Here is a 26,546-nt window from a genome sequence, read left to right as displayed (position 1 = left end):
ATATATAAAATTAAACACTCTAACATTATGGGCACATACACAGTCAATCTGCCACTATAATACAGTACAGTACTGACTTACTATACATTTACACATACACAGACTCCAGCACCATACATACAAACACACTCTGACACTACAGTATACAAATACACAGTCTGACTCCAGCATTATCTTCTGCTGTCATGAATCCAGCACCCTATGCTTTCCTGCAGGGGCGCAGTGAGGCTAGTGCCGTGGATTAAGTGACCCCGCTGGGAGCCTCACGACACCCGCTGCACCATACCCCTGCAGGAAAGCATAGCGTGCCAGATTCATAATGGCAACTGTGCAAAATCCTAGGTGCCTGGGGTTTGTTGAGCCCTGGCTTATACTAAGACTTGCATTCCCCCCTCTTTTCCTGCCCCCAACTCTCTGCATTGCAGGTAATGTGTACCCCGATGTAGTAGTATTAATGCGTGTACTCCCCGCCACAAGCTCCAGCACTGGCTTGTGCTAAAGTTCCAGCATAGTTTCCTGAATGCATGTGAATTAAGTGCCCCCTTTGATTTTAATTAGAGTGCCTTCATCGCATGCTGCTTGCACATGTTCATTAGCAGTGCCGTTCCAGTCAATGGGGGCTGAGCTTACAGCATGTTGTGGCATGTATGATAGCAGATAATATGCATATGGCTGGCCACGGCTACTCCTATTGATTTTTAATGGGGAGTCACAGTGGGAATACCAAAGATCATGTCTGAAAAGTGTACTGACTAATGCACTCAGCTTGAGTGGAGACAGCCAGGGGAGTTCTTAAATGGAAAAGAAGTCTACTTTCACAACTCTGATAACTAGAGGATGTCTACACCAATTTGCATGCAGTGAAGTGTACCGGAGTCCCCAAAAAATGGAGCATCACATGTGTTTTGCGTTCGAAATAGGGCTGGGGCGCTCCTTCAGGATGATTCATAGCATTGTGTTATTTTGGAAACTGGTTGCAAATGAAACATGCCCATTTAACGTATTTAAGGGGTAATATAAAAACAGTGATTAGTTGAAATGTGACATCCTGTCGCTATAGCAACATCTGGTATTCTACTACTGTTATGCTCCTATATTGGTTATGAAATGTACATAGTGTATTACAAGTTTTCTTAAACTTTTGATAATTACCACCAAATAACCATCTCTGATGCATTGATTAGATATATTGGTGATTATTTTATGCAACATCCGTGGGAATGTAGTACATGTAGACCAAGAGAATACATTGTGATGTTCTAACTTGCTTTGCGGGAGGTCCTCTATCTCTTTCCTAGTCCAGTCGTGCAATTATCTTACCTTCTTTAAATGCTATAAAATAAGTAAGACTTTTGACATCCATTCATGGCATTTGTTGATGTCCTTAAAGTGACACCAAAATATCATGACTGACCACAATAACGGCCTCCAGGACCGCAGATAAATGACATTTATTGTAATCAAATTTGATAAAATAAGATTGATGCCAATACTAATCTACAATACTGTATAGGGCACAGTTATGCTCAAGGAAAGAAAATGCATGGGTCTTCTGCATGATGGCACCATACAGACATTGCGCTTTAATGCGAATGATAGCCGTGTTTTGCAAATACATGAGCGGATTGGGGAAAGCTGGGGCAGGCCTCTGACCCCCGTACGCACGTGTCGGAAGGGCTGCCATTGATTTCAGTGGCTACATTTTATTGTTACTTGCTGACTTTATAAGAAAAAACACCTAAAATCTTTTCGGTATTTAAAGTACAACTAAAACAAGGTTGTAGCAGATTGCAGTAAAAACACACGTTGATGAAGAATAAAAATGCATCAAAGCACTTCCTAATCACAATCGCTGCTAACGTTTCTAATGGCAGTGAGTAATGGATCCGCTCGAAAGGACGACGGTGGGATTCAGCCAAACTCGCTGTAGTGATAATGGTTTATTCGGGCAGTATTCAGCAATTAAGTGAAAGAAAAGCATGAACTCGATATCCTCAGGAAACCCCTCACCATACACATTTTCTAAAAAAACAGGATATACGTAGAGGTTGAAATGTTGTAAGTAAAGACAGAGTTTCCAGATTTGAATAACCGCATGTAAAGAATAATTTCCAATACAAGGAGATTCTTTTTAAATATGCAATATTTATGTCCGAACAGAAATCAGAAGCCAGAGGTGTTAAACATATTAGTGTTTGTGTGTGTGTGTGTGTGTGTTACAGGATATTGTAGTAGCAGAAAAAACAAGAAGGAATTTCCACTCAACCCACAACACATTACATTCAAAGCCTTGTAATTAGGGCTACACAAATCACAGGAAGCAAGTAGCCATGGCTACTAAAGTTCTGATGTGGTTCGCTTTGATTACTATAGATAGACTTGCCTTGGTGTATCTAGCCCTGCCTGCTATACACCAATGGAGCAGAAGTCACCAGAGTTTATTCATTAATTGGGAGTTTGCAAACAAATTAAAACTAATCGATTAGTCTGTTTCACCGAAGGGCTCACTGCATAGTGAAGTCGGTGAATTGAAATGTTAAAAATCCTGAATTTTGTGGTCCCTAGCAGCACTAAACATAGTATCATATTTGCTCGAATGTAAGACAAGGTTTTTTTTAGAGCAAATTCTCTGACGAATATCCCTCGTTTTATAGTCGAGGGCGTTTTTTAATCCCACCTCAAATAGATCTGACTATAAGACTAAGGTCCAGATCCCTCACAGCACTACAGGAGACCTGGATCCTTCTCTCCGGCAGCCGGTGAAAGACATGCGTGTAGACAACCTCCGCTACTGTCCTTCACATTGCGCCGATGTTACTTGGCTGCCTCACTAGACATCAGGGAGTCTGGAGCACAGCGGGCAAGTTTGGGGATGCATTGATAAGTGGGAGGGGGCAGAGTGCATAACTGGGGGGCAGGTTGGCAAATAAAAGGAAATAAAAACAAGAAATGCATTTTTCTCAATCATAGTTTATTAAATATGAAAAAACAGTTTACATGTGAATTAATGTTTACATGTAAAACTTTTTTTCTATAGGGTCGTCTTATATTGAGGCTTTTTCTTTTTTTTCCATAACTATTCAAATGGGGGGGGGCATCTTATATTCAAGCAAATCAGGTACTTGTGTAGTCGCTTGTTTTTTTTTTTTTCTTTTTGAGCACTTATTTATTATTAGTCCTAAACGCTATAAGCAAAAGGTGTTGATGACACATCTCAATTCTTATTTTTCAAAAATAAGCAAGGATACACAAGACCTCTTACAGAATAAATGACATGCAAATAAAAACTCAAAAAAAAGATTTTTAATCCAGGTTAGTGTAGTTACTGTGTACCATGTGCCATTAAATTATTTATCATAATTAATATTAAGAATCAATCTTGTAAAGCTATAGCTCGTCAATATAAATTTTTTATCCGCATCCGTTTTCTAAAGCTAGGTAAGCACTAAAAATTATTTTGGATGCCGGTTTAAAGAAAGCAATTACTTTTTTACATTGTGACGCTCAGCTGCATCTTTTAATCACGTTGTTTTATTTTCCTAGGTGGTATCATGGCAAGCTGGATAGAAATATTGCTGAAGAACGCCTTTATCAAGCTGGCAGGACTGGAAGCTATCTTATTAGAGAGAGCGACCGTAGACCTGGGTCATTTGTTCTTTCCTTCCTTAGCAAAACAAATGTTGTCACCCATTTCAGGTAAGTAAATCAGGGGAAAATGAAATGTCGCTGTGTGTGTTTTTCTTCCTTATAACACGCTCTAATATTTATGAACCTTATATCTAACTATTATCTTCCTCTGTCTACCTCCGTTATCCCCTTTTCTTTTGAAAACGTCAAACATGTTCTTTTTCATCCAGTCCTCTTCTCTATCCTCCTGATTCACCGTGATCTCTGTTTATTGCAGTCTGTATTCTCCTGTCTCTCCTAGACCTGGCTCTCTGAGCCTCCTTTGTATTTCCCCCCAAGGCCTTGTCTCTGTTTTACTTTGTTCTGTCCCAGTCTCTCACTTTCTAAGTCCTCCTTCATACACTCTCTCAATACTAAATATTGCATTTATGTGTGAAGTCTCCCCATGTGATAAAATATTATATTGAATAAAAAATTAATATATATATACACTTCCCTAATATATGGCTGCTTAACTCCTCTGTATTCCTCCAATACGTTCAACAATCAACAAAACGACCAACCAAAGGCCGTGTAAATAACACAAAGCAAACTTAAAACGTGTAATTGTGCACTCACAAAGGAGCCGGATAATATATGCACATATTCCTGGAAACGTGAACTGGGCGTGTTTGCATGTTTTCTATCAATGTGCCACCATATCTTGCGAGTGACCTTTAAGCACTGTGCAGAATTGTATTAATTTTCAGTATATTGCGCCATTGCTTGCCGTCTCCATAAAAGTTTTCATTTATTAAAGAAGAGCCATGGTATCCAGTTACTGAAGTTATATAATCCTGTTCCTTTTGTGAGTGCACAATTACATGTTTTAAATTTGTTTTGGGTTATTTATACATAGTATTTTTTTCTTTAATTCCCATGTACTGTTGTTTTTTTGTGTATATATATATCCTATGTATATCTCACACATATACTCCTGTGGATTACATTGGGCTTCATGCAGATATCAAGGGATTGAACTGCTGCATATTTCACTGATCAAGAGATGGGAGCTGATTTTGCTGTCCTGTACGAGTAATCTATCGTTGCCAAAATGGCTAGATGGTAGTGAGAGCGGCTTAAATAAGCTCAGCCTGTTTTACAAGATGGTTTCCTTTTTAAGAATCTTATTTCAATCACATTGTTCTTTTGTCCCTGAAGTAACTGATCGTTTTTTTCCCCTTGTAGGATAATAGCAATGTGTGGGGACTTCTATATCGGAGGGCGAAGGTTTTCATCCCTGTCAGATCTCATAGGATACTATAGTCATGTGTCTTGTTTGCTTAAAGAGGAAAGGCTTCTTTTTCCTGTTGCACCTCCAGAGGTACGTTTTTAAATGAATGTATGTCTGTGCATATATAATTGTAAACGTACACATTTTCACACCAGTATTATTTTAGAAATTTAGTGTTTCGGTGCCAAGTAATTGAGGAGATGTTTGGATTGTTACTTTAAATGGGGATATATATTTTGGTAACCCTCTGGTACTATAGGCAGTGATGGAAGTCATCCGGAACTTCCACTGAATTGTTTAGTGACAGTATGAGTGTTGTGATAGCCCTCACTAGTAGTTCTATGCCAGATATTTCTTGGGATTTGAGAAAATGTCATTCTGATTGTATGCTGAACATAGTAGAGAAGCATTTGGCCAAAACGTATCTCCTGCCTTCAGCTCCAGCGCTGACCTGTAAGAAAATGTCTGTGGGAACTAATGGAACCCTAATGGAACCCCCTAAGGTGCATCTACAGAAAGCCCTCCTATTGGCACAAAATGAAGCTCTGGTGCTACAGCGGCTTCAAAAGTTGCCTCTTTTTTTTAACCAAGTCTTGAATGCATATTGGAGTAAAAAAAAAATAGCAACCATCTTGGCTGTTTTAGGACAGAGATGCAGCCATATTGATCAATAAAAGGTAACTCCCAAAGTTAGGTGGCAACAAAATGCCACTGGCATTTGTTCATTAAGGATTTGTTTTACTTCAGAAACTCTGAGGTAACCAAGCCGCCTTGTTCGGTTTTCAGCTATTGACATTGTAATATTGGTAATGAAATCCTAACGCCTGGAACTTGAAATAGACTGTAGGAATTAAGGGAACTTTGTTTTACGTGATTACAATATAATTGCAGGCATCCTGTATAAGCTGCACATATAACCGATATTTATCATGACCGTTACGTTTCAGCCTGTGGAAGACAGACGAAGAGTACGGGCCATTCTTCCGTATACTAAAGTGCCAGATACAGATGAAATAAGGTAGTTGTCATTTTATATTGTTACCTCTAACATGCTTCATTCTTCATACGTTTTATCATGTGACAAAAAGTGTGGAGGGTGATGCAGCGAGCATGTTGAGTTTACAGTCTACAGGATCGTATAATTACTTTAGATTAATTTGTTAAATATTACCTTCCTAGCCTGCCACCTCTTCCTTATTACTAGAAACTATTATGTTTTCGTAACTGGAAGCAAAAAATAAGTATAACTTTAAAAGGCGCCTTATATTTTCTTAAAATGCACTTTGTATAAAATGTTCAATTTTTTTTCTTGCAGTTTCCTGAAGGGAGACATGTTTATCGTCCATAACGAGTTAGAGGATGGCTGGATGTGGGTCACTAATCTCCGTACCAATGAACAGGGACTTATAGTTGAAGACTTGGTGAAGGAAGTGGTTAGTAAACATTTTGGCATCTCACTCTGAAACAAAACTGCTCCGTAGATGTTGAAGAAGAAGAAAAATAGCCGAGAAATGTTACCTGAAATGTTGGTGATTGGTGAAACGTGATGATTTATACATAACGAAGCATTGAAGCATCTCACATTTGTTTTCCAACAGCAAGCTTCCTCAAACATTTTGTAGTATGTTCTAAGGACTGTATCAGCCATTTTTCTGTGTTGTTTAGGGATACGTAGTATTGGCTAGGAACGCCTTATTTAACAGTTTTATTTCTAAGTTGCCAGTCTTCATCTAGTAAATGTTAATGAGAGTTCTTAACAATAAAGTTGTCCTTTTTTGAAATGTAGAGACATATTTGGCTTGACTAAACAGATATCAGCATTAAAGATCTATGGATTAAATTATGTCTTCTACATTAAGAATAAGCTACATGTAGATCTGTAGATGTCGTTGAGAGTTACTTGTTGATTACATGTGTTCTGCGGTTTTTATTTAAAAAATATTTGGATTTGTTTGAAAGGAGGCTTAATATCCTTTCCAATCTGTAAAAATGTTTTTAATCTCACATGTCTTTTTTGTATTAATAGGGTAGAGAAGAAGATCCACATGAAGGCAAAATGTGAGTTGCGCAGAAAGACTTTTTATTAGTATACAGCTCTGTATCTGTCCTCATACAAGAGTGCTTTCAAGGATCATAATCATGCCAGGGTTTGTCTCATATAAATGTAATCGATCAGATAATGAATGCTCCAACAATTCAAATTGGCTTTGGCCACATGCGCGTGGTAGTCTGGGTCAGGTGAAAGGAGATCTAGGAAATCGTCCACTGTTTAATGTTTTCCTCCTTGTACATACACAGGCTTATTTTCAATACCTGACCTGGCTCCTTAAGCAATTAATAATAAAAATGAGAAATTTGTACAGAGCCTTTTCTCCTGTGGGACTAAAATGTGCAATTGTGTGGTTTTTCAGTTAAATCGAGGAGCGCGCCTCAAATTGTAGATGTCTTAACATAGTTGGTGAGGTGTCCTGTGTTCAATCTCACGTTTTTAACAATGCATTGTGTGGGGTCATCTTCCCAGGACTGGCTCATTATACTGCATAGTGAGTCTTATTGACACAACTCACAGTGAATAAACACCCGTTTCAAGATAAAATGCACAATGGGATCTGTGAGACCCTGTTCACCCTGGCGTGTAACCCACATATCTCCATTCAAGAATTTCTGATGAACAGTCAGGGTTTTATTTTATTATCATTGCGTTACTTAATTAAAGTTTCTGCTGCTTCTGGTTTTCTAAATCTTTTTTTTCTTTTTTTTTCTGTATCTGTGCCTAGATGGTTCCACGGGAAGATCTCTAAGCAGGAAGCCTATAATCTTCTGATGACGGGTAAAGCGTGATATCTTCTTTCTGGGTTTCTAGTTTGTGTTGTGCAAGAAATTGTTCAGTTCTAAACATTATTCTGTGACATCTCAATACACGTAATGAAGACTTTAAATGTTATGGAAATGGGATTTCCTTGCTTGTAAATGCTTGTATTAAAATAGGTTGCAGATTAAAACCATGGCATTCTTTTGATTGTGTTTTAGGATCCTCGTCTGCTCAGTAGTAGTAATCTGCAAGTTATTTTCTGGGGAATCAATAGTTTAATGTGCATGTTATTATTTGTGGCCAGTATATCACACATTGATACGTTTATATTAAGGGAATTCTGAAATCCTGTTATTTTGTTTAGCAGTGTCTAATAATACATTTTCTGTTTAGTTGATTAATCAATTCTGCAAATTCTCATTCATGCACATACAATTTAAGCGATACAGTTGTCCCTCCCCATTAATCACACAATTGTGTGGGTTTTTTTTTTAAATCTTGTGTGCTCCAAACTGCATCATACATGTAACACAAAATAATTGTGCCTCCTATAGCTAAACGTGGAATAGCACATGGCTATTTCAATAGAAGCTGGCAGGGGGGCAATACATGTTAAATTCTTATTTTTTATTTATATTCTGTAATGTTGTGTTAATCATTAAGAAAAGAGGCAAATGAAAATATTTTTTTTTTGTTTTTTTTTTCCTCTCTCTCTCAAATTGCCTGTTACAATTGTTTGAAATATAATTCATGTAATGCATATTTTTGTAGTTGGACAAATTAGCAGCTTTCTGGTGAGACCGTCTGACAACACTCCTGGTGATTATTCGCTTTATTTTCGTACCAATGAAAACATCCAGCGGTTTAAGATCAGTCCAACGCCAAACAATCAATTTGTGATGGGAGGTCGGTACTATAACAGGTAACATCTCAGTATATTGTTACTTGGTTTCTCGATAATATGAACTAAGCGAGGGCAACATCTGTAAAAACCACTTTAATCGGCCATTACTGTCCTGGAAGAGGGTAGTTAAAGTCCATACAATAGGGAATAGCCTGAAATCCGAACCCAGACAAGTGAAGAGGCATTTCAGTGCAAGCTTGCATGTCTCCTCTCCTAATGAGCATTGCCTTGTAGTTGGTATAATATCTTACAGATATTGTAGAATATCTGGATCATCTTTGTGGATGTAACGTGATTTCAAATAGTGTTTCAACAGTAAAGTAGATATGTGAGAGTGAATCAATAGTTTATTATACCAAAATCGAATTACAAAACATTTAATATCTTCCTATATTCTGTTCCAAAATTGCATATGCATTTTGAAGACCAAGCTCTCTTATAATGCGATGTGTGTGCTTGCGGGTTTTATCCTAAAACAGGAACAGCTTTGTACTATATATGGGTGTAAATAAATATATGCATCTATTTTATAAATATTGTATTATATAAAAGTATTTTGGACCCTGAAAACGTCCTGCTTTCCAACAGAATTGATGACATCATTGAGCATTATAGAAAAGAACAAATTGTGGAAGGCTATAATCTAAAGGATCCCGTCCCTGTTCAGGTAAGATCCATATATATATATATATATATGACCCTAATTAAAGATGGTATGGATATAATATTAAATGAAAGATCCTTTACTTGCAAGCAGCTGTATTGAAATACTGACAGTAATATTGTTTGTGATTTACTTATCAGCATCAAGAACAAGTATTGAATGATTTGGATGGCAAAGAAATCTACAATACAATCAGGCGTAAAACAAAGGATGCTTTTTACAAAAACATTGTCAAAAAAGGATATCTTCTGAAGAAGAGTAAGATTCGTTTTAATTTTCCATATATTTTCATGTCTTCATTATGACGCTTTTATGGCAGCTGTACATGGCAGTAACTTTTATTTACTGCGCATTGTCTCCTTATACATCCTAAAGATTGTTGATTCGTCCCTTATTAAAATACATATTAGTATGGTGTGTACCCCTAGTCTTTATTGATTTCGATAAGTCCGTCCCAGACAGCTTGTGACACACTATAGTCCTTTTTTGAATGTTTTATACCTTTTCTTTTCAATGGTGAATTAATCATAATTAATTTTTTATATGAAACTGAGGCGCACGTTAGAGCATTAGCAAAAATATCAGGGGAGATCAGAGCAAGTAAAAGCTCAGCAGTTATTGTATAAAAAGTCTTCGGTAAAACATAATCCGCGTGCCACAGATTAAGAGTCAACGGACAAAAGCATCTAAGATAACGTGTTGCCCAATAAAATGCAATCTATTGTCCTTTATGTATTTATTCCTTTTCAATCATGCAAGTTATATGTTGTTTCTTTATATGTTTGCCCCAATGTATTTGTTTCTGGCTTCAAGAAAAGTATTTAATTAAATAATATGCATATGATTTCTCATTTAAATACCCCTTCCAGTGGGGTTAGCATTATAATGCGGAGGTGAACGTTATAACGCAGTGTTACACCATTATTATGTTTTTGTATTTGCAGGTAAAGGCAAACGATGGAAGAACTTGTATTTTATCTTAGAGGGTAATGATGCCCAACTTATTTATTTTGAAAGTGAAAAGCGTGCCACAAAGCCCAAAGGATTAATTGATTTGAGTGTGTGTTCTGTCTATGTAGTCCATGACAGTCTGTTTGGCAGGTGAGAGGTTCCAAATCCTCTGTTACCATATTGAGAACATTTTGCAGTATTATAACCTCAAAAACAATGAACCGGATGGGGGTGGGGATCAAAGCTGTTTGTTGTTTCATGTTTTTTAATTTTTGTATTTATACACATTAGTTTATGTAATTTTCCGGGGACTAGCAAATACCAAACGTAATTTTATGTTTACACAATATATTTCTCCTCGTTCTGATGTCAGCGACTTTTCATTTTTCGCCATCCCAAAGTACATGCTAATAACACAAAATAATGTAAGAACATGTGAGGCCTAAAGATTGGGCTAAATATATTGTTGCTGATACAAATGATGTTTCATAGTTAGTGTTTTTATTAATTTATTAATGGCTTTATTCATTTGTATAGCCTGTCTGAAATGTTTAGAAACCTTGCAGCTTAAATAAATCGTTTTAGGGATTTCAGGAGTTCGGCCCTCTGTTTTCTAGCAAAAGAACTCTGGGCTTATGCTGCTACAACATGTTTATATCTGTTAATAAACAGAAACAAAATGTTTTTGGAAATAGAATATGATTAAAAATACAATTTGTCGTGTATACAACAAGCCTATGGAGGATTTATCAAAAATGTATAACGTATATATTTTTTTGTGTTTAGAAGAATTACATACACTTAAAGGTTCATCTCAATCAAAACACTTGTTTTCCCCATTATTTCCTGCATGATGTGTTTCCGGTGTTTACACATTATCTGTGTAATAGGACACATTTTCTATTTTCCTTTCAGGCCAAACTGTTTCCAGATTGTAGTTCAGCACTTTAGTGAAGAGCATTACATATTTCACTTTGCTGGAGAGACCCCAGAACAAGCTGAAGTAAGTGCATGTAACGCTTTCTATTCTAGTGCAAGTAAATAAATAGTACCGCATTCACGTTTTTTGTCTTCAATTAACCCCTTCACGACAAAGCCTGTAAATGTACAGACTCACAGTGGGTTTAAGGATAACCCATTGTCCTTAAGGGGTTAAAGGAGCACTTCAGACCTATTTTCGTGTCAAGTGCGTGTTGGAGTCTATTTTGTATGGGTGCAAAACGGCACAGGTATTCTTTAGTTAATGTAGTTGGAAAATGATCCATAGAACTCCCATTCTAGCAAATGGGGACTAAACGCCCTTTGAAATCAATGGCAGTACTCAATCGCATGTATGCTATCTGAAAACGGATGTTTTGCTGCCATACAAGCACAGCCTGTCCTCATCAATCATCCAGCAGCACAGAAATGAACAGGGTGCATAAACGTACGTAGCAATTTCAAGGGCATCTTGTTTTTGTTGTTTTTGTATAGGCAACCTTATTTTGAAAACATTTCCATGGGAACGACTTTGCCATTTTAAGTTTGTTGCAATAGGGCAGAATTAATAAATAACCCGTTCACACTTCTTAGGACGAAGCGCTATGTCCTGAACAAAATGCTGCAGCAGGCTTCAATGCGTTCGTTTAACCCCTTAACAACTTTGAAGTCATGGGCGTAGGAACCGGGGGGGGGCAGATCCCCCCCACACTAACTCATGCGGGGGGGACCGGTGATGAAGAAATCCCCCCCAGGACCGTAGGAACACCCCCCCATTAGAAACGCCGCAAATGCGGCCCGCAAGACCTCGAGGTGCGGCCCGTGTAAGATCGGCAGCCAGGGCAACCGATCTTACGCGGACCGCACCTCGAGCCCTGCTACTTACCTGTGGGAGGGTCTTCTGTACTGCACAGAGGAAGCTGAACCCAACAGAGTTCACGTGACATCACATCCTGCTTCCTCTGTGCAGTACCAGAGAACGCAGAGGGAGGCCGCGCCCCCTGCTGAAGTCTGTGAGCGGCATCGAGGAGCTGCAGTGCAGGTAAGGGGGTGGGGAGGGTGTTTGAATGAGTATGCGTGGTTGAGGGAGTGAATCTGAATGAATAAGTATATGAATGAGTGTGTGTGTGATAGCATGGATGTGTAAGTGCTGGAACCTAGGCATGATGGGACTGTGATTGTCATATTGCAGTATGGGGTCTGCACATCACTTACAGCCACCCTGTACTGGCTGACTTGGCATGATAGGAGTGTGATTGCTAACAGCAATCACAGTCCCATCATGCCTAGGTTCCAGCATTTACTGGTTGGATGTGTAAGTGCTGGAACCTAGGCATGATGGGACTGTGATTGCTGTTAGCAATCACACTCCTATCATGCCAAGTCAGCCAGTACATGCTGAAACTTAGCTAGCTGCCCCCCTTGTGTGTTGATGCTGCCAGCAATATGGGGTCTGCACATCACTTACAGCCACCCTGTACTGGTTGCCTGGGTATGATAGGAGTGTGATTGCTGTTAGCAATCACACTCCTATTATGCCAAGTCATATTGCTATTTTTTTTTGTCCAATTGTGGTGTGTTACCTACTTCTATAAAAAATGTGAGTTTTTATTATTTTTAAAGGTGGGGGGTCATTTTCGGTTTTGGCTAAGTGAACCGTGAATGTTTTGGTCCAGAATTTTCATTTTGGTGCATCCCTAGAATAAATAGAACTATTTCATTTTTAATTATCCTGAGTCCTGAATTTGTAGTCACACAACTTTGTAGGCCCAGAAATCAGTGAGAGGAAAAGTAAAGGTTTTGTGTCATTTACTTTATTTTAATCTGCATATTTTATTAAAGGCCATATTTTCTCACAGTGAAAAATGAGTGCGGCCCGCACACGTATACAATTCTGATGAAGTGGCCCACTGCAGAAAAAACTTGGTCACCCCTGGGGTAGACAGTGAGAAGGGGGCGGTACGGAGAGGGTGGTTAGTGAGAAGGGGACGATAGGGAGAGGGTAGCTAGTGAGAAGGGGGGTAGCTGGTGAGAAGGGGCGGTAGGGAGAGGGTAGCTAGTGAGAAGGGGACAATAGGGAGAGGGTAGCTGGTGAGAAGGGAGGGTAGGGTAGCTAGTGAGAAGGGGGCTAGGAAGAGGGTAGACAGTGTGAGAAGGGACGGTAGGGAGGGGGTAGATAGTAAGAAAGGGGGGAGAGGGGGTAGATAGTGTGAGAGATAGGGAGAAAATGCTGTCCCCCCCCAGATTTTTAGGGGTTCCTACGCCCATGTTTGAAGTGCAATGTGATAATGCCAAAGCCCGTAAATGCGGCTTTGCAGCATCCATGGAAGCCTCGCAAGTGAGGCTGACCGTGGATCTGGGGAGGAAAGCCCTCCCCACAAACAGCTTAGGAAGCGATCGGAATCTCTCCCTAAGCATAAACGGTGTAGCTGACATGCCTGGATATCAAGGCATGTAGCAACACAACCGCCCTACCCCGATAGCCTTGTGATTGCTCCGAAGAGCAACCAGAAGCGCCATCATGTAAATGACGATGCCAACATTCACAAGATGGCATCAACAATAGAAAAATGAATGAACAGGGAAAAGAAAAAATGTCGGTGCAATATGAAAGCAATATATACTTTGTGGGTACACTGTTCATGGAAAAGGGGAGTCGTGGTTTTATCAACATATGGTAAAATGGCAAAAGCTTTTGAAGGAATTGATTCCACTTCCTTATCTGGATAAAACTATGAAAGAAGCCATAGGAACTTAAAATGCCTGCCAACTTTACTTCTTCACATGCGTTCAAATGTTTGCATTTTTTCACTTGTCTACCTCGGCCGGTGGGTTACTTTTTCACAAATGCTCTAGAACGAAGCCATATAGATGTATATCCATGTTAAATTTATTTCAGTTGGCATGTCATAGCCTAGCAAAGGAATATACAGGTTCATTACGTGCATTTATGTACGCTAAAACCAGTGATGGCAATGGTCCCTCTTTAAAGTATTTTTAAGGTTCCCTAAAAAACTAAATCTGCTTAAATTACCCTATAAACTGTTGTGTTTTCTGGATTTTTCTTTTCTGTTATTCAATAATTTGCACATATGTCGTGCTTATTTAATGTATGTGCTTTATGTTCCTTGGAATGTAATCAAATGATCTCACTTGTTTCAGGACTGGATGAAAAGTCTCCAAGCGTTTTGCAGTTTACGAAAAACCGCACAATCTACGTCTAATAAGCGCCTCCGGCAGGTTAGTGTTGCTGATGTTCACTTGCCGCGGATATATGGTGGCGCCGAGTACTGTTGTATTATTAATGCAGATTGTAATTGTTGATCCGTAAAGTGTTTGCTAAGCACTTATCTTCAGAACCCTTCGGTAATACGATTTTATGTCCCTGACAGCGAGACTTATTACTGATACATAGCAGATTTTACATGATGCAAACTAACAAGCGTTGTGTGATAGAAAAATAAAAAAGAATTGTTGTTTTTGTAATGACAAAAAAACCCCACGTTAAAGTTTAAGCAGAAAAGCGAAACGGATAGGACACGATTATATTTTGTCAACTTATTGCTAAACAAGGTCATGAACATCCATTTCCAATCAGGCATTCTATTGATTTCCTGCACAGTTTGTGTGGTGTTGTTTTGTCCTAGCATGAAAGCAAATGCTCTGAAAAATACCCCTCATCTTATAATCAGACCTCAAGTAGAGGTCTCACTACAAGACTAACATCCAGATCCCCTGCAGCGCTCCGTGCAGACAACCTCTGCTTCTGTTGGCTCTTCTGCCAGGGCTTCTAAGGCGGAGCGCTGGCATCACATGACCTTCCGGTGCTCATTCATAGAAGCCCCGGCGGAAGTGCTGGCAGCGGCGGTTGTCTGTGCGCATCGCGTAGACCTTCACCGGCTGCCCCCACTAGACAGCAGGGAATCTAAAGCACAGGGGACAAGTCTAGGGATGCATGTAAGTCGGGAGGGTAATAGAGTGGCATATGGGGGAGGGGTATAAGGGTTTTCTGGAGGCAGAGTGTCATATAAGGTGTTAAAAGGCTTATCAGGGAGGCTGAGTTGTATATAGGGGTGTAGAATGCATATCTGGGGGTCAGAGTGGCATATAAGGGCGTAAACAGCATATCTGGGGGGCAGGTTGATAAAGGGAAATAAAAAAAATAAAATTCTCAGTTTTGATTAAATATGAAAAAATAGTTTACATGGTAATTAATATTTACTAGTAAAACTTTTTTCTTATAGGGTGGTCTTATATTCAGGCTTTTTCTTTTTTTCCTAAATTAATATTCAAGTTTTCGGGGGTCGTCTTATAATCGAGCAAATACGGTATGTCTGTGAGTTGAAAGCAATTTACAGAGCAATACACTCTAAATACAAAGAAATGTTTTTTTCCTCCCTGACTGCTAGGTTTGCTAAAAAAAAAAAAATTTCAGTCTGCATAAAATATAAAAAATAGAATTCAACATTAAAATTGACCTAAATGTATTAATCAATTAGTTACATAAAATATCGATGGCAGTCGTACTGTCAAACCATTCTTTGTTTTTCTCTTTCTCATCTGACCCGTGATGTTACTGATTGCCTGGATTTGCAGTCGCTGTGGTCTGTGCGATCTGTTTTCTTGCCCCGTGTACTGCTGCGCATGTCAGGATTGGTTGCATTTGCCTTGTTGGTTTTAAAAGTGTGTTTTGCAACTGCGTCGCTTGACTGGCCGAGCTGCCTTATCAAAAAATATTTGCCAACTCTATAAATCTCATACGTACTATAAAGTCTTCTTCTTTAAACGCCATTTCAAAACAGCCTCCTTGTGCCTTTTTATTTGTAAAGTAGAATGAATGTGTCATCATTAGTTCCTTCACTATTCTTAACGTTTTTTGGGTGCTGCTTTTTCTCCACAAGGTATTTGATTGCCGCAAAAAAAAAAAAAAACGAGAACCAGCAACAGCAGTAGAATTCTGTTTATAGAACATCGAAACCCGTATATATTCTATGTGTGATGGAAGGGAAATCAAATCCTAACATCTAAAAACCCACTTCTTCAGAGAAGCCGCTCCATCTTAGCTGCTAGAACTTCCTTGTCACTGATACAACCACCACACTACCTCTCACCCTTTCTCTGTGCCTTATGTTTGTCACCCCATTTCCCTCTAGATTGTAAGCTTGCAGGGCTCTCTCCACCTAATGTATCGGTTTGTCTTAGTCTGTCAATTCTCGTCTTGTCATACACCTTGAATATATGTATTGTATTAGCGCTGCGTAAAATGTTGGCGCTATATAAATAAAAGATGATAATAAAAATAATAACATACGTATTCTTTTCCGTAGGTCAGTAGTCTAAACTTGCATGTTGAAGAAGCCCACAAGCTCCCAGTGAAACACTTTACTAGTCCGTATTGTAATATCTACCTGAATAGCGTGCAGGTAGCGAAGACGCATGCTCGGGAAGGTCAGAATCCAGTTTGGTCAGAAGAGTTTTTCTTTGAGTAAGTTTCTACAAATGTATCTGTGTCTAGTTAAATCTCTAGCGTGTGTAATGAGGCTTTCAAGTGTTTCTTGAACAGGAAATTGCTTTAAATAATGATAAAAGGAGGTAAGTACCAGCGATGTAGATATAATCCTTTCATAGATGAAAGCTGATGTTTAGAAGTTCATCTCAATATGTTAAAGGAAAGGCAGAAAACAAGAAAATAAGACCATTAGCAAGAAAACAGAGGTTTGTTTAGGGAGGGTGCGAGAAAAGTCCAGTCACTATCATTTTCATTTTGGGGTATTTCTAAGACATTGAAATGACAATCACCGGGAAACGAGGGCCAGATGGGCCCCTATACAAATGCATTTCCAACTTTTAATGTGTAGGAATCTCAAAGCAACTTGAATGCCGTAAGTTTCCCCAAATATGAGCTCAACTGGCTTTGAATTTTTAGCATTACCGTTAATGTTTCCGGAGTTAATGGAAGCTCAGTTTGGATCATCTCATGCAAGCCAGAGATCACTTATTGTACCAAGCTTGGGCATAGAGTTCAGCACCTCATTTACACATGACTGTATATACACACGTGTGACATTTCCTCCAAAGAAACCTTTTCTCTTTAATGATCTGTTAATAAATTTAGTACGAATGTTGTTGAAGTGTTGATTCAATTTTTTTTTTCTCCAGTGACTTATCTCCTGATATCAACAGATTTGAGATTAGTCTAAGTAACAAAACAAAGAAAAGCAAAGACCCTGACATACGTGAGTATCAATGTGTAGTTTATTTAAATGGCTTTTCCCCCCCCTTTTGCTTACACGTGTACAACGCAGCAGGGCAAGATGTGCGCCTTATTGAGTGAATGGCCAGTTGTATTTTGTGTTGAGTGTTTTTCCAACTCAAAACCAGTTGCTTTTTTACTTGAAAAAGGGAGGTTGATTCTCCATGTTAGCCCAAAAAAATGCATTACTACGTACTGTGTATTTTTGCGATTGCTAGCTTATACATTTTCTAATGTTTTTCTACTTCTGCTTTAATTAGTGTTTATGCGGTGTCAGTTAAATCGCCTACAGAGAGGGCACGCAACAGATGAGTGGTTTCAGCTCAGTTCCCACGTACCGTTGAAAGGTATAGAGCCAGGGTCCCTGCGTGTCCGGGTACGGTACTCCATGGAGAAGATAATGCCTGAGGAAGCATATAATGAATTCAAAGAGGTGCTGCGCGGATTATCCAATACTGTTATTGTGTGTTGTAATGTGTAACTGTGTTTTGCTTACATTGTTTGTTTTCCCCACCAGCTCATACTACAGAAGGAGCTGCATGTGGTCAATGCGTTGTCACACGTGTGTGGACAGGATCGAACACTACTAGCTAGCATACTATTACGAATTTTTCTACATGAAAAGATGGAATCCTTACTTTTGAGAACACTAAATGACAGAGAGATTAGTGTGGAAGGTATGCATATAGCTGTTTTTTTTTTATTTATGTTGCTTATTTTGACTTTATAGAGGTATAAAATTTAGGAGTTTGTAGGAGATTCAGACATTTTAACGCATTGAGGTTATTCACAAAAGCTTGCAGTAGAGCTGGCGTTTCTCCTACTGCATTTATATTGAACTATGCATTGAATAGGGCTGACTTAGACCTTTTTGCAAAGAAGTGTGTTGGGGATGGCTTTTATAATTTATAGTGAATACGGGGAGTTGGAATCACAATTCTCGTGAAAACTCTCCTGTCAACACCTTTTTGAATGCATAAACTCGAGCTCCCTTTGCATTATGGAGTCATTAGTTGAAGGTAGTGTTAATTTGGGTAACGCTGAAAAGGGTGTAAACGCTCATATGCTTTCAGGACCTCAGGGGTATCTTCTCCAAAGCAAGGTACAAACTGAGACCTCTTAGATCATGAAAGATGATGGGATTGTTGGCCCAGTAATCTGATTAAAGACCCCATCTTCTCTTGAACTTTATATCTATATTAATGTTCCTCATTACAAAGAAGTAGTGAGATTGCTTTGAAGTCATATTCCTGCAGCGTTCACAAGCATTGTGGGGTTGCCTTTTTCAAATACATAGTAAAATAGTGAGTTGACATGTCAACCTGTCCTTCCAATCCCTTTGTTAATGAATATACCTCTCATCCCCTCTGCATAATAAATACAAGGCCAAACCTTTTCTTGGTAGTAACCCATTTAAATAACCAATGTATTTCAAGTAACTCTTGGTGCTATAGAAACAGATTTCTTTAGTGATGCTGTGGTCCAAAAGAAATGTCAGTGACTTTATTGCCCCACCACACACACGCATATATACACTTATTGTCATTTATGTAACAAACAAGTGCTCCTTAGCAATGTTGTTTCACTGTCAAATAAGTATATTTTTGAATTCTGCAAAATCTAGATGAAGCAACAACTCTATTTCGTGCGACCACGCTGGCCAGTACGCTTATGGAGCAATACATGAAAGCAACCGCAACTCCATTTGTCCATCATGCTCTTAAAGACACCATTTTAAAAATATTGGAAAGCAAGCAGTCTTGTGAGGTGAGTTGTGTAGATTCTGCCCCACAAACAGGGCCGGCCCAAGACTTAATGCCGCCTGGGGCGAAGTTTAAAATGACGCCCATCCCCCCCCTGCCGACGGCTGGGGGGGGCAGCATTTTAAACTTTGCGATGCCATTATCTACCCCAAAGCCCCCCCCCAGTACTTACCTTTAAACAGTCCTGCAGCAAGTCTCCGTCACTTCCGGTGCTCAGCATTACAAGCCGGCACCGAGACCGAGCTAGAGTGCTCGCAGAGGAGAGAGAGGGGCACCGAGCGGGTAAGCGAATATTCATACCTGGAGTTTCCTAAATCAGCTGGCCTCCTTTTAAACATTTAAACTGGTAACTTGTTAGCCCTTGTAAAGTGCTTCCCTGCAAATGTGTTGCATGTAAAAGTGAATGATTCCCTGAGTTAAGTTTATACATCCCACATACTGCAGGGCAGCACTTTATGTCCCAAGAGCCATTAGTTGGCCAAGTAAATAAGTCGTGTCTTCTCATGGCCATTCACAGGTGGTCCACAAATACAGATAGGTCTGTATCAAAATGAATTAGGCTGCCAGTTGTGTCCTGTTCACATTCCCTACCACAAAGCAATTAAGCGAAGAGCTCACACTTGGAACAGACGGTAAATAGGCATTGCCCTTTAGCTACTACTCTACTTCATGCATTCTTGTTATGGTGCTGTATAAAACGAGCAACATTTCAACATTGTTAATAAGAAATACCCAATAGCCTGCCACAAAGTCAGACATAATAAAAAAAACAAGACAAGACTGCAGTTTACCATTAGCGCTAAAAGCTGTTTATTCTGTTTTTGTTTTGCTTTAAAGTTAAATCCATCAAAGCTGGAGAAGAACGAAGATGTAAATGCTAACTTGGCACATCTACTAACTATCCTGTCGGAATTAGTAGAGAAAATTTTTATGGCAGCAGAGATACTTCCCCCGTAAGTAACATGGTGTTAAATGTAAACTACAAATTAGTATTGTTATCGTTTGCTCTAAGATTGACGAAGTCTGTCTAATTTATTGGAGCAACAAAACTCAAGTCATTTATTTAAACCCATTCTCTTGGAATTGCACAGCATCTGATACAAAGTATAGGCACTGAACATCCCCTAACTATAATTTGTATCGGTGCGATACCTTCAAGTTCTGAGTGCATTAAAATGTAAGGCACCACACTGATAGACATAGACTGTGTTCACGAAATTTGCTTTTTATACTGATTCTTTCTTTTCCTTTGAACAGGACTTTGAGGTATATTTATGGGTGCTTACAAAAATCTGTTCAACAAAAGTGGCCTTCAAATAACACCATGAGGACAAGAGTTGTTAGGTAAGTTGGCTGGAAAAGATGTGGCAATAATGATTAATTTGTATGAATTGGTCTGCTTCAAGTGTGATTCATATAAAATTAATGGAGAAAAAGGATTATTTATTGTTTTCATATTTTTCCTTTTCTAGTGGCTTTGTTTTTCTGCGATTAATCTGTCCTGCAATTCTTAATCCAAGGATGTTTAATATCATCTCAGGTAAACTTATTGAAGTCTGTCTTATTGTTTTATTTGTGGATTGACATTGTAGTTGGGAAGACTGGGGAATATGTTTTGAGACTAATAGTCTTTCATTGTAAATAGTAGTGTGTGGATCTTATGTCAACTTACTTAAGTTAATATTTTGCCAGATTCTCCATCTCCAACTGCTGCAAGAACTTTGACGCTGGTCGCCAAGTCTCTGCAAAACTTAGCAAATTTGGTTGAATTTGGAGCCAAAGTAAGTCGACAGAATAAAGTATCTGAATGGCTTTGGTATTGGTCACGTATGTGAAATATTTGCATGTCACAGCAAAAATGATGAAGACAAAAACCCAATAAAATTAATCTTGGCTAGAATACCTTATTGTGGGATCCTTTGAAAACAAAGACCTTACAAGCCTTACTATTGGGAGTCCCAATAACCAGATATCCATTTCAGGATGATTAAAAATAGTCATATGACTAAGTTTAAAATGTTTAGCAATAAAACATTGATATCGCTGTCGCACCATAGACCCCATCTGCTTATCTCTTATATTATGTCAACGCTGGGGGCCAGAGGAAGGCACAGCGTTGATTATAAACTTAAGTTTCGTCTGAATGCTAGTCCCATTCTGCTGCTTGGTTAGAGGCAGGGAATCTGTAACGGGTCTTGTAGCATTAATGGTGTTTCTAAGGCATTTACTGCCGTGTCCAGATGTGTTAAAGTTCCCAGTAACAGTCATTTAGGTAGACATGCTTTACGTTTAGGCTGCTGCGCTGAGCATCATGAGACACGTTTTTTTGACAACAGCTAAAGACTGACCTGTTGGGTTTGAGGTAATATTCAAATTGCTCAACAATCAGCCAAGGTTGATCTATGTTCATTAGTTTATACTACATAGATCCTCAGCACAAAAACACATAAATGCACGTGTTGGTTTTCTGTGTATTACAGTCACAAAATATTAAACCAAAATGTTTTTAAAACTGGGAGGGGAAAGAAATATAACAATAGGACATCTAGCCTTGTTTTAAAATGAATTGTTACATTTAAATCTAGTATATAGATTATATACTTCCAATAGAACGGGTACCTTAGCACCAACGTAAAAAAGAGGTGAGCCATGCACAAATGTGTTAACCTCTCACTTTATATAACTGTCATAGCAGGATATTTACTGTGACGTATACCTCGGTGATCCGTTAGGTCTCCATTGCCTGTAAATATTACCTTACTACTTATATGACTTTTTTACATACTGGAGGGAAGAAAATCATAAAAAAATGCATAATAAAGTAGATTTTGTATTTATTCCTTTTTCTGTTTCTCTTGCCTGTGATCATTTGGTTAATGTATTCCAGGTGGTATTCGGGAACATTATCATCCAAAATGTGCTAAGATCAATTTGTTATATTTATTTAAATGCATTGTTTATGTAATCATGATGTAAAGGAAAATATAGATTTGTTCTGTTTCTGCAGGCCTTGTAACTGAATGTACTGAGCAATCACAATATAATTTCGTTTTTTTGTGCTGGATCAGCCAGGACAGCAGATTTTGTCCAGATAGTAGAAATGTATGTCCTCTGTATATTAACGAACATACGAGGGGCTTTATTTGGCTTCCCGGATGTACCAGGAACAGTTGGGATTCTGTGAGACTCTTACATGCATTAAAGTCCATAATACGCTCTAACAACAATTCCTTTTATTCTGGTTGGCACGGGAGGGTCATGCTGATGCTGTGCCACAAAGCTGCGTTTTTTCCTCCGGAGCTGTAAGAAAAAAAGCTTTTTTTTCCTCTTAACCTTTTAATTGGTAACCGCTTCTGCACTCGCCATTGCATGATATCCATTTCATTGTAAGTGTAGTCCATTTTTCATGTTATTTTGCCACTCTCACTGTAGCCCTGGAGTCTTTGGGGGGGAAACAAACACTATTAAATTCTATTTGGGTAAATATCTTGAGTAATAGACAACGGCACCTTTTAAAAATCTGTAATTTGTACGTTATTCATAGCAGACGTTGCGGAAATCTACTGTGAGAGAGGGTATCCCACCACCTGGAAATTCTGTATTAATATATTTAATGAATTATATCTGTCACTTTAGTAGTCGGTGTTAACTTTGCAGATCACCTCACTAATGTCCAAGTTCATGCATGCAGTTAGCAGGATGTGTAATGTCTAAAAAGCATCATTACCCCAAAAATATCCTTACATCAGATGTCAGCTCTTACCGTGCCCTTCTTTCTATACACAATAACTACAAACACAACTTATATATATCTATTGTTTTTATTTGCCTCTAATTGGCTTTTACTTATATTCTAGTTGACTCTAGTCACAGGATCTTATCATCCGTTACAGAAATGCATTTTAGTTATGGAAGGACACGTTCTTGCTCCATAGATGTCCTAGCTCTGTTTATCACCGTGGAGTCGTGGAATAGTGGCAATTAATGTGTTAATATGCAAAAAAAATAAAAATTAGATTTTAGTTCTTTATAGCTCACCTGCCAAAGTCTGTTTGGTGCATTGTACAAACTTTAAAGCATCTCTGTGGCTTGAAACATTGATGGACTTTTGCTGTATCTGTAGAGTTTTATTGTAGTTTGATTTTCTTTTTTTTTGGAAAGTGTACGTTCAGTGGTCAGACAGTCTGGTACAACTTCACGTTCTCCGCTTCACTACCGCGTCTTCTATAGCTGAGCTATCTGTTGTCTGTGTTTTTACCAGTCGATGAAACGAGAAAGTGTTTGCATCCTTTTTTTTTTTTTATACATTTTGATTATAGATAAATAGATGCTCGAATCCATTGTTCTACAGCATTAATGTGGAATCAATTCTGTTGTGAGATTAGCAATGCTGTGATTGTACCCAATGCCAACATAACTCATCATGCGAAGCAGGAAAGCAATGTTTCAATTATAAAATGCTTTCAAATCTTTATTTTTTTTCTTTGTTTTAGGAACCCTATATGGAGGGTGTAAATCCATTCATTAAAAGTAACAAGCATCGCATGATAATGTTCTTGGATGAACTTGGGGTAAGATAATCCAGATATCTCTCTCAGCGCTAAGGATCAACTTTTCATTATAAATGTCCTTTCATTTTTGATGCAAACTGTTGGGGGTTGTCCTTTTTTAACTCATTTTTCTGATTTTTAGAACGTACCTGAACTTCCAGATACTACTGAGCCCTGTCGGACGGACCTGTCCCGCAATTTGGCAGCTTTGCATGAGATGTGTGTTGCGCATTCTGATGAACTCCGCACCATCAGCAATGAGCGGGGAGCACAGCAGGTATATGTTTGATGCCAAATATTGTATCTCATGTCTTGGATATATGGACACATTCTAACTTATACAGTAACTACATTTGGGGTGTTAGGAAATATTTTGAGCCCTTAGTGCCTAGATTCTACAATAAAAACGATCCAATGCAGGCAGCATTTATATCCTTTATGTAATGGAGTTACTCTGCTACAGTTGAAATTGAAATTTAACCCCTTAGACCAGTTCCTTATGGTATAAGACTACAGTGGTCTTCATATTTTTGTGTTTCTTCAACTGTTATTTGCCCCTTCCTCAGTCAGTGTGCCCATGCTATTTTTTTTAGAAGGGGACAAAGAGCTTTTTTTTAAAATCATGTATGTAGGAGGCTTTTTAAAAATGAATTCAAAGTTTGAGGGGTCGTCTTATAATTGAGCAAATATGATATTTCTGAAGCACGTGAGGAAATTCTGCAAAGTATGTTACATATTGTTCAGAATTCTTTTATAAGGTTTGAGCCTCTCGGTGACATAATTTTGATTTAAAATAAAGAAAAATAAGAATCAAGAGCAATGTAAACGGAGTCATTAACTCCAGTAGTAGAGCTTACCTTTCAAGTGTCCCAGTTTGAAATCCTGCTGGCTTTCTTTCTTCGTCTGATGTCTCTCTCTTGTCTGGTGGGGTATACGCGTACCAGTGTTGTCCAGTGTTGACGGGATTTAGTTTGTTTACATGTGTATATAAAACATGTTTTTTTTTGTTCTTTTAACAGCACGTTCTGAAGAAACTCCTGGCCATCACAGAGCTCCTTCAACAGAAGCAAAATCAGTATTGTGTAACGAACAACACCAGGTAGCAGCCTGCTCCTGTCCTGCGTGGATTTAGCATGCATACACTTGGAAATTATTTCACAATATCACTTTTGCTCTTTCCAAAAATAAAATAGCACATCTTGGCCACATCTTGAGATGTGTGGGACTATGCAGCAACGATGTTCTGCCGATACGAGTTTAAACGAGCAGATTTAGTTTTTTTTTTTTTAAAAGCTATCCGTGCATATTAATTGCACTTTTTTCGCATTTTGAACTGACATCCACAAAACTCTGAGCCTTTGTCTACTGATCGTCTTCACTAGAAGAGGTGGTGAAATGAACTATAGCACATTTCCATGCATCGTACCAAAGTCTACACACCCAAAACCTGTTAAACTGATAGAAATGTTCTGCTTTTGGATAGTCATTTATAACTGGATTGCAGGCTATTTTTATACTGTTATTTCTGACTGGTTTCTGTTAATATTGCTCACGACTGTTCACAACCTGATTTATAGTTTAATTTTGAAACTGACAAGGAAACAAGTGCTACTTTTTATTGTGTGTTCTGTCTTTCTGGAATCATCTTGAGTTCATGGGGGGAAAACATTTTTTTTATGTGCCACTGATTATGGTAGAAGTTTTCCATCAAGTCCATATATTCAAAGAAAAAAATGAAAAAGCTTTTGTAAAATGTTTACATCAGTAAATAATTTGAATTCATTAAATTTATTGATTGTTGTATCCGATGTGCATGCATTAAAACCATTTTGTAAAGTATTTCCTTGTATGTCAATTTGTGCCAATTTAAAAAAAGGTTTCCAATTAAGTAATGGTTTAAACGTATTAAGGAAGTTGTCATTTAGGTGCGCGGATCGGGGTATAGGGTGGTATAACACGTTGTGAGAGTGACCATATATCTCGTTTGTCTCTATGCCATCAGCTACACTTAAGTTTAGAATGCTTTTTAATGATAGCAGATGTACCGTATTTGCCCTTATATAGGCCGCACTTTTTTCCCCCACTTTAAGTCTTTAAAGTGGGGGTGCGGCCTATATTCGGGGTTTAGTGCAGGAATGCGCAATACGTATCACCCGACGCCCGGGACATGCAGTTCCAGGCAGGCAGCAGGGTTAGGATGCAGATCCCCCGCAGTGCTACTGCGGGGGACCCCCACTATCATGGGGCTGAGTGGCATATAGGGGGTTAAAATGCATTTCTGGAGGTGTGTGTATATATATATATATATATATATATATATATATATATATATATATATATATAATCTGCTAACAGCAATCACACTCCTATCAAGCCAAGGCAGCCAGTACATGCTGGAACCTGTGGATGATAGTAGTGTGATTACAGCCTCCCTATGCCATGCTACCACCCCCACCCCCCTTACACATCCATGCTATCACACACACGCTCATTCACAAACATTTAAATACTCATTCATTCCATACTTGTGCAAAAACCCTCCCCCACCCCCTTACCTGAACTGCAGATCTCCCACTCGCAGACTTCTGCAGGGGTCCGGCTGTGCGAGCAACTTCTCTGGCCCCGCCCCCAGAGAAAGGAGGGGGGGAGGTAGTGTTATGTGAGGACTGTGCTAGCTTCCTGTTCTCCCGGACGCGACCAAAGCCCGGTAAGCAGCACGGCCCCAGCAGAATGAGGTCTGATTAGAAGACGACCTCGATTATAAGACGAGG

At 38.7% G+C, this 26,546-nt stretch overlaps 1 protein-coding gene across 1 annotated transcript in view; it reads left to right on the top strand.

The window, feature by feature from the left end:
- The window catches only part of RASA1 (RAS p21 protein activator 1), a 34,990-nt gene extending 9,549 nt beyond the window's left edge, over window positions 1-25,441 (top strand). The window contains exons 2-25 of the mRNA XM_053475121.1: window positions 3,544-3,696; window positions 4,855-4,990; window positions 5,848-5,918; window positions 6,216-6,333; window positions 6,927-6,958; window positions 7,678-7,730; window positions 8,484-8,634; window positions 9,205-9,283; window positions 9,421-9,538; window positions 10,225-10,381; window positions 11,147-11,234; window positions 14,372-14,449; window positions 16,537-16,694; window positions 17,369-17,445; window positions 17,723-17,895; window positions 17,980-18,139; window positions 19,087-19,229; window positions 20,063-20,178; window positions 20,483-20,569; window positions 20,698-20,765; window positions 20,918-21,006; window positions 23,719-23,796; window positions 23,918-24,052; window positions 24,795-25,441. Of these exons, the coding sequence (XP_053331096.1) occupies window positions 3,544-3,696; window positions 4,855-4,990; window positions 5,848-5,918; window positions 6,216-6,333; window positions 6,927-6,958; window positions 7,678-7,730; window positions 8,484-8,634; window positions 9,205-9,283; window positions 9,421-9,538; window positions 10,225-10,381; window positions 11,147-11,234; window positions 14,372-14,449; window positions 16,537-16,694; window positions 17,369-17,445; window positions 17,723-17,895; window positions 17,980-18,139; window positions 19,087-19,229; window positions 20,063-20,178; window positions 20,483-20,569; window positions 20,698-20,765; window positions 20,918-21,006; window positions 23,719-23,796; window positions 23,918-24,052; window positions 24,795-24,878 (2,602 nt within the window). The 3' untranslated portion in view covers window positions 24,879-25,441. The remainder of the gene's footprint in view (window positions 1-3,543; window positions 3,697-4,854; window positions 4,991-5,847; window positions 5,919-6,215; window positions 6,334-6,926; window positions 6,959-7,677; window positions 7,731-8,483; window positions 8,635-9,204; window positions 9,284-9,420; window positions 9,539-10,224; window positions 10,382-11,146; window positions 11,235-14,371; window positions 14,450-16,536; window positions 16,695-17,368; window positions 17,446-17,722; window positions 17,896-17,979; window positions 18,140-19,086; window positions 19,230-20,062; window positions 20,179-20,482; window positions 20,570-20,697; window positions 20,766-20,917; window positions 21,007-23,718; window positions 23,797-23,917; window positions 24,053-24,794) is intronic.
- Window positions 25,442-26,546: the final 1,105 nt, after the last annotated feature.

This window comes from Spea bombifrons, chromosome 1 (genome assembly GCF_027358695.1).
Source record: "Spea bombifrons isolate aSpeBom1 chromosome 1, aSpeBom1.2.pri, whole genome shotgun sequence".
In the NCBI taxonomy this organism is placed as follows: domain Eukaryota; kingdom Metazoa; phylum Chordata; class Amphibia; order Anura; family Pelobatidae; genus Spea; species Spea bombifrons.
Note: the sequence above shows the minus strand (reverse complement) of the source record. Positions and strands in the feature narration are given on the sequence as shown.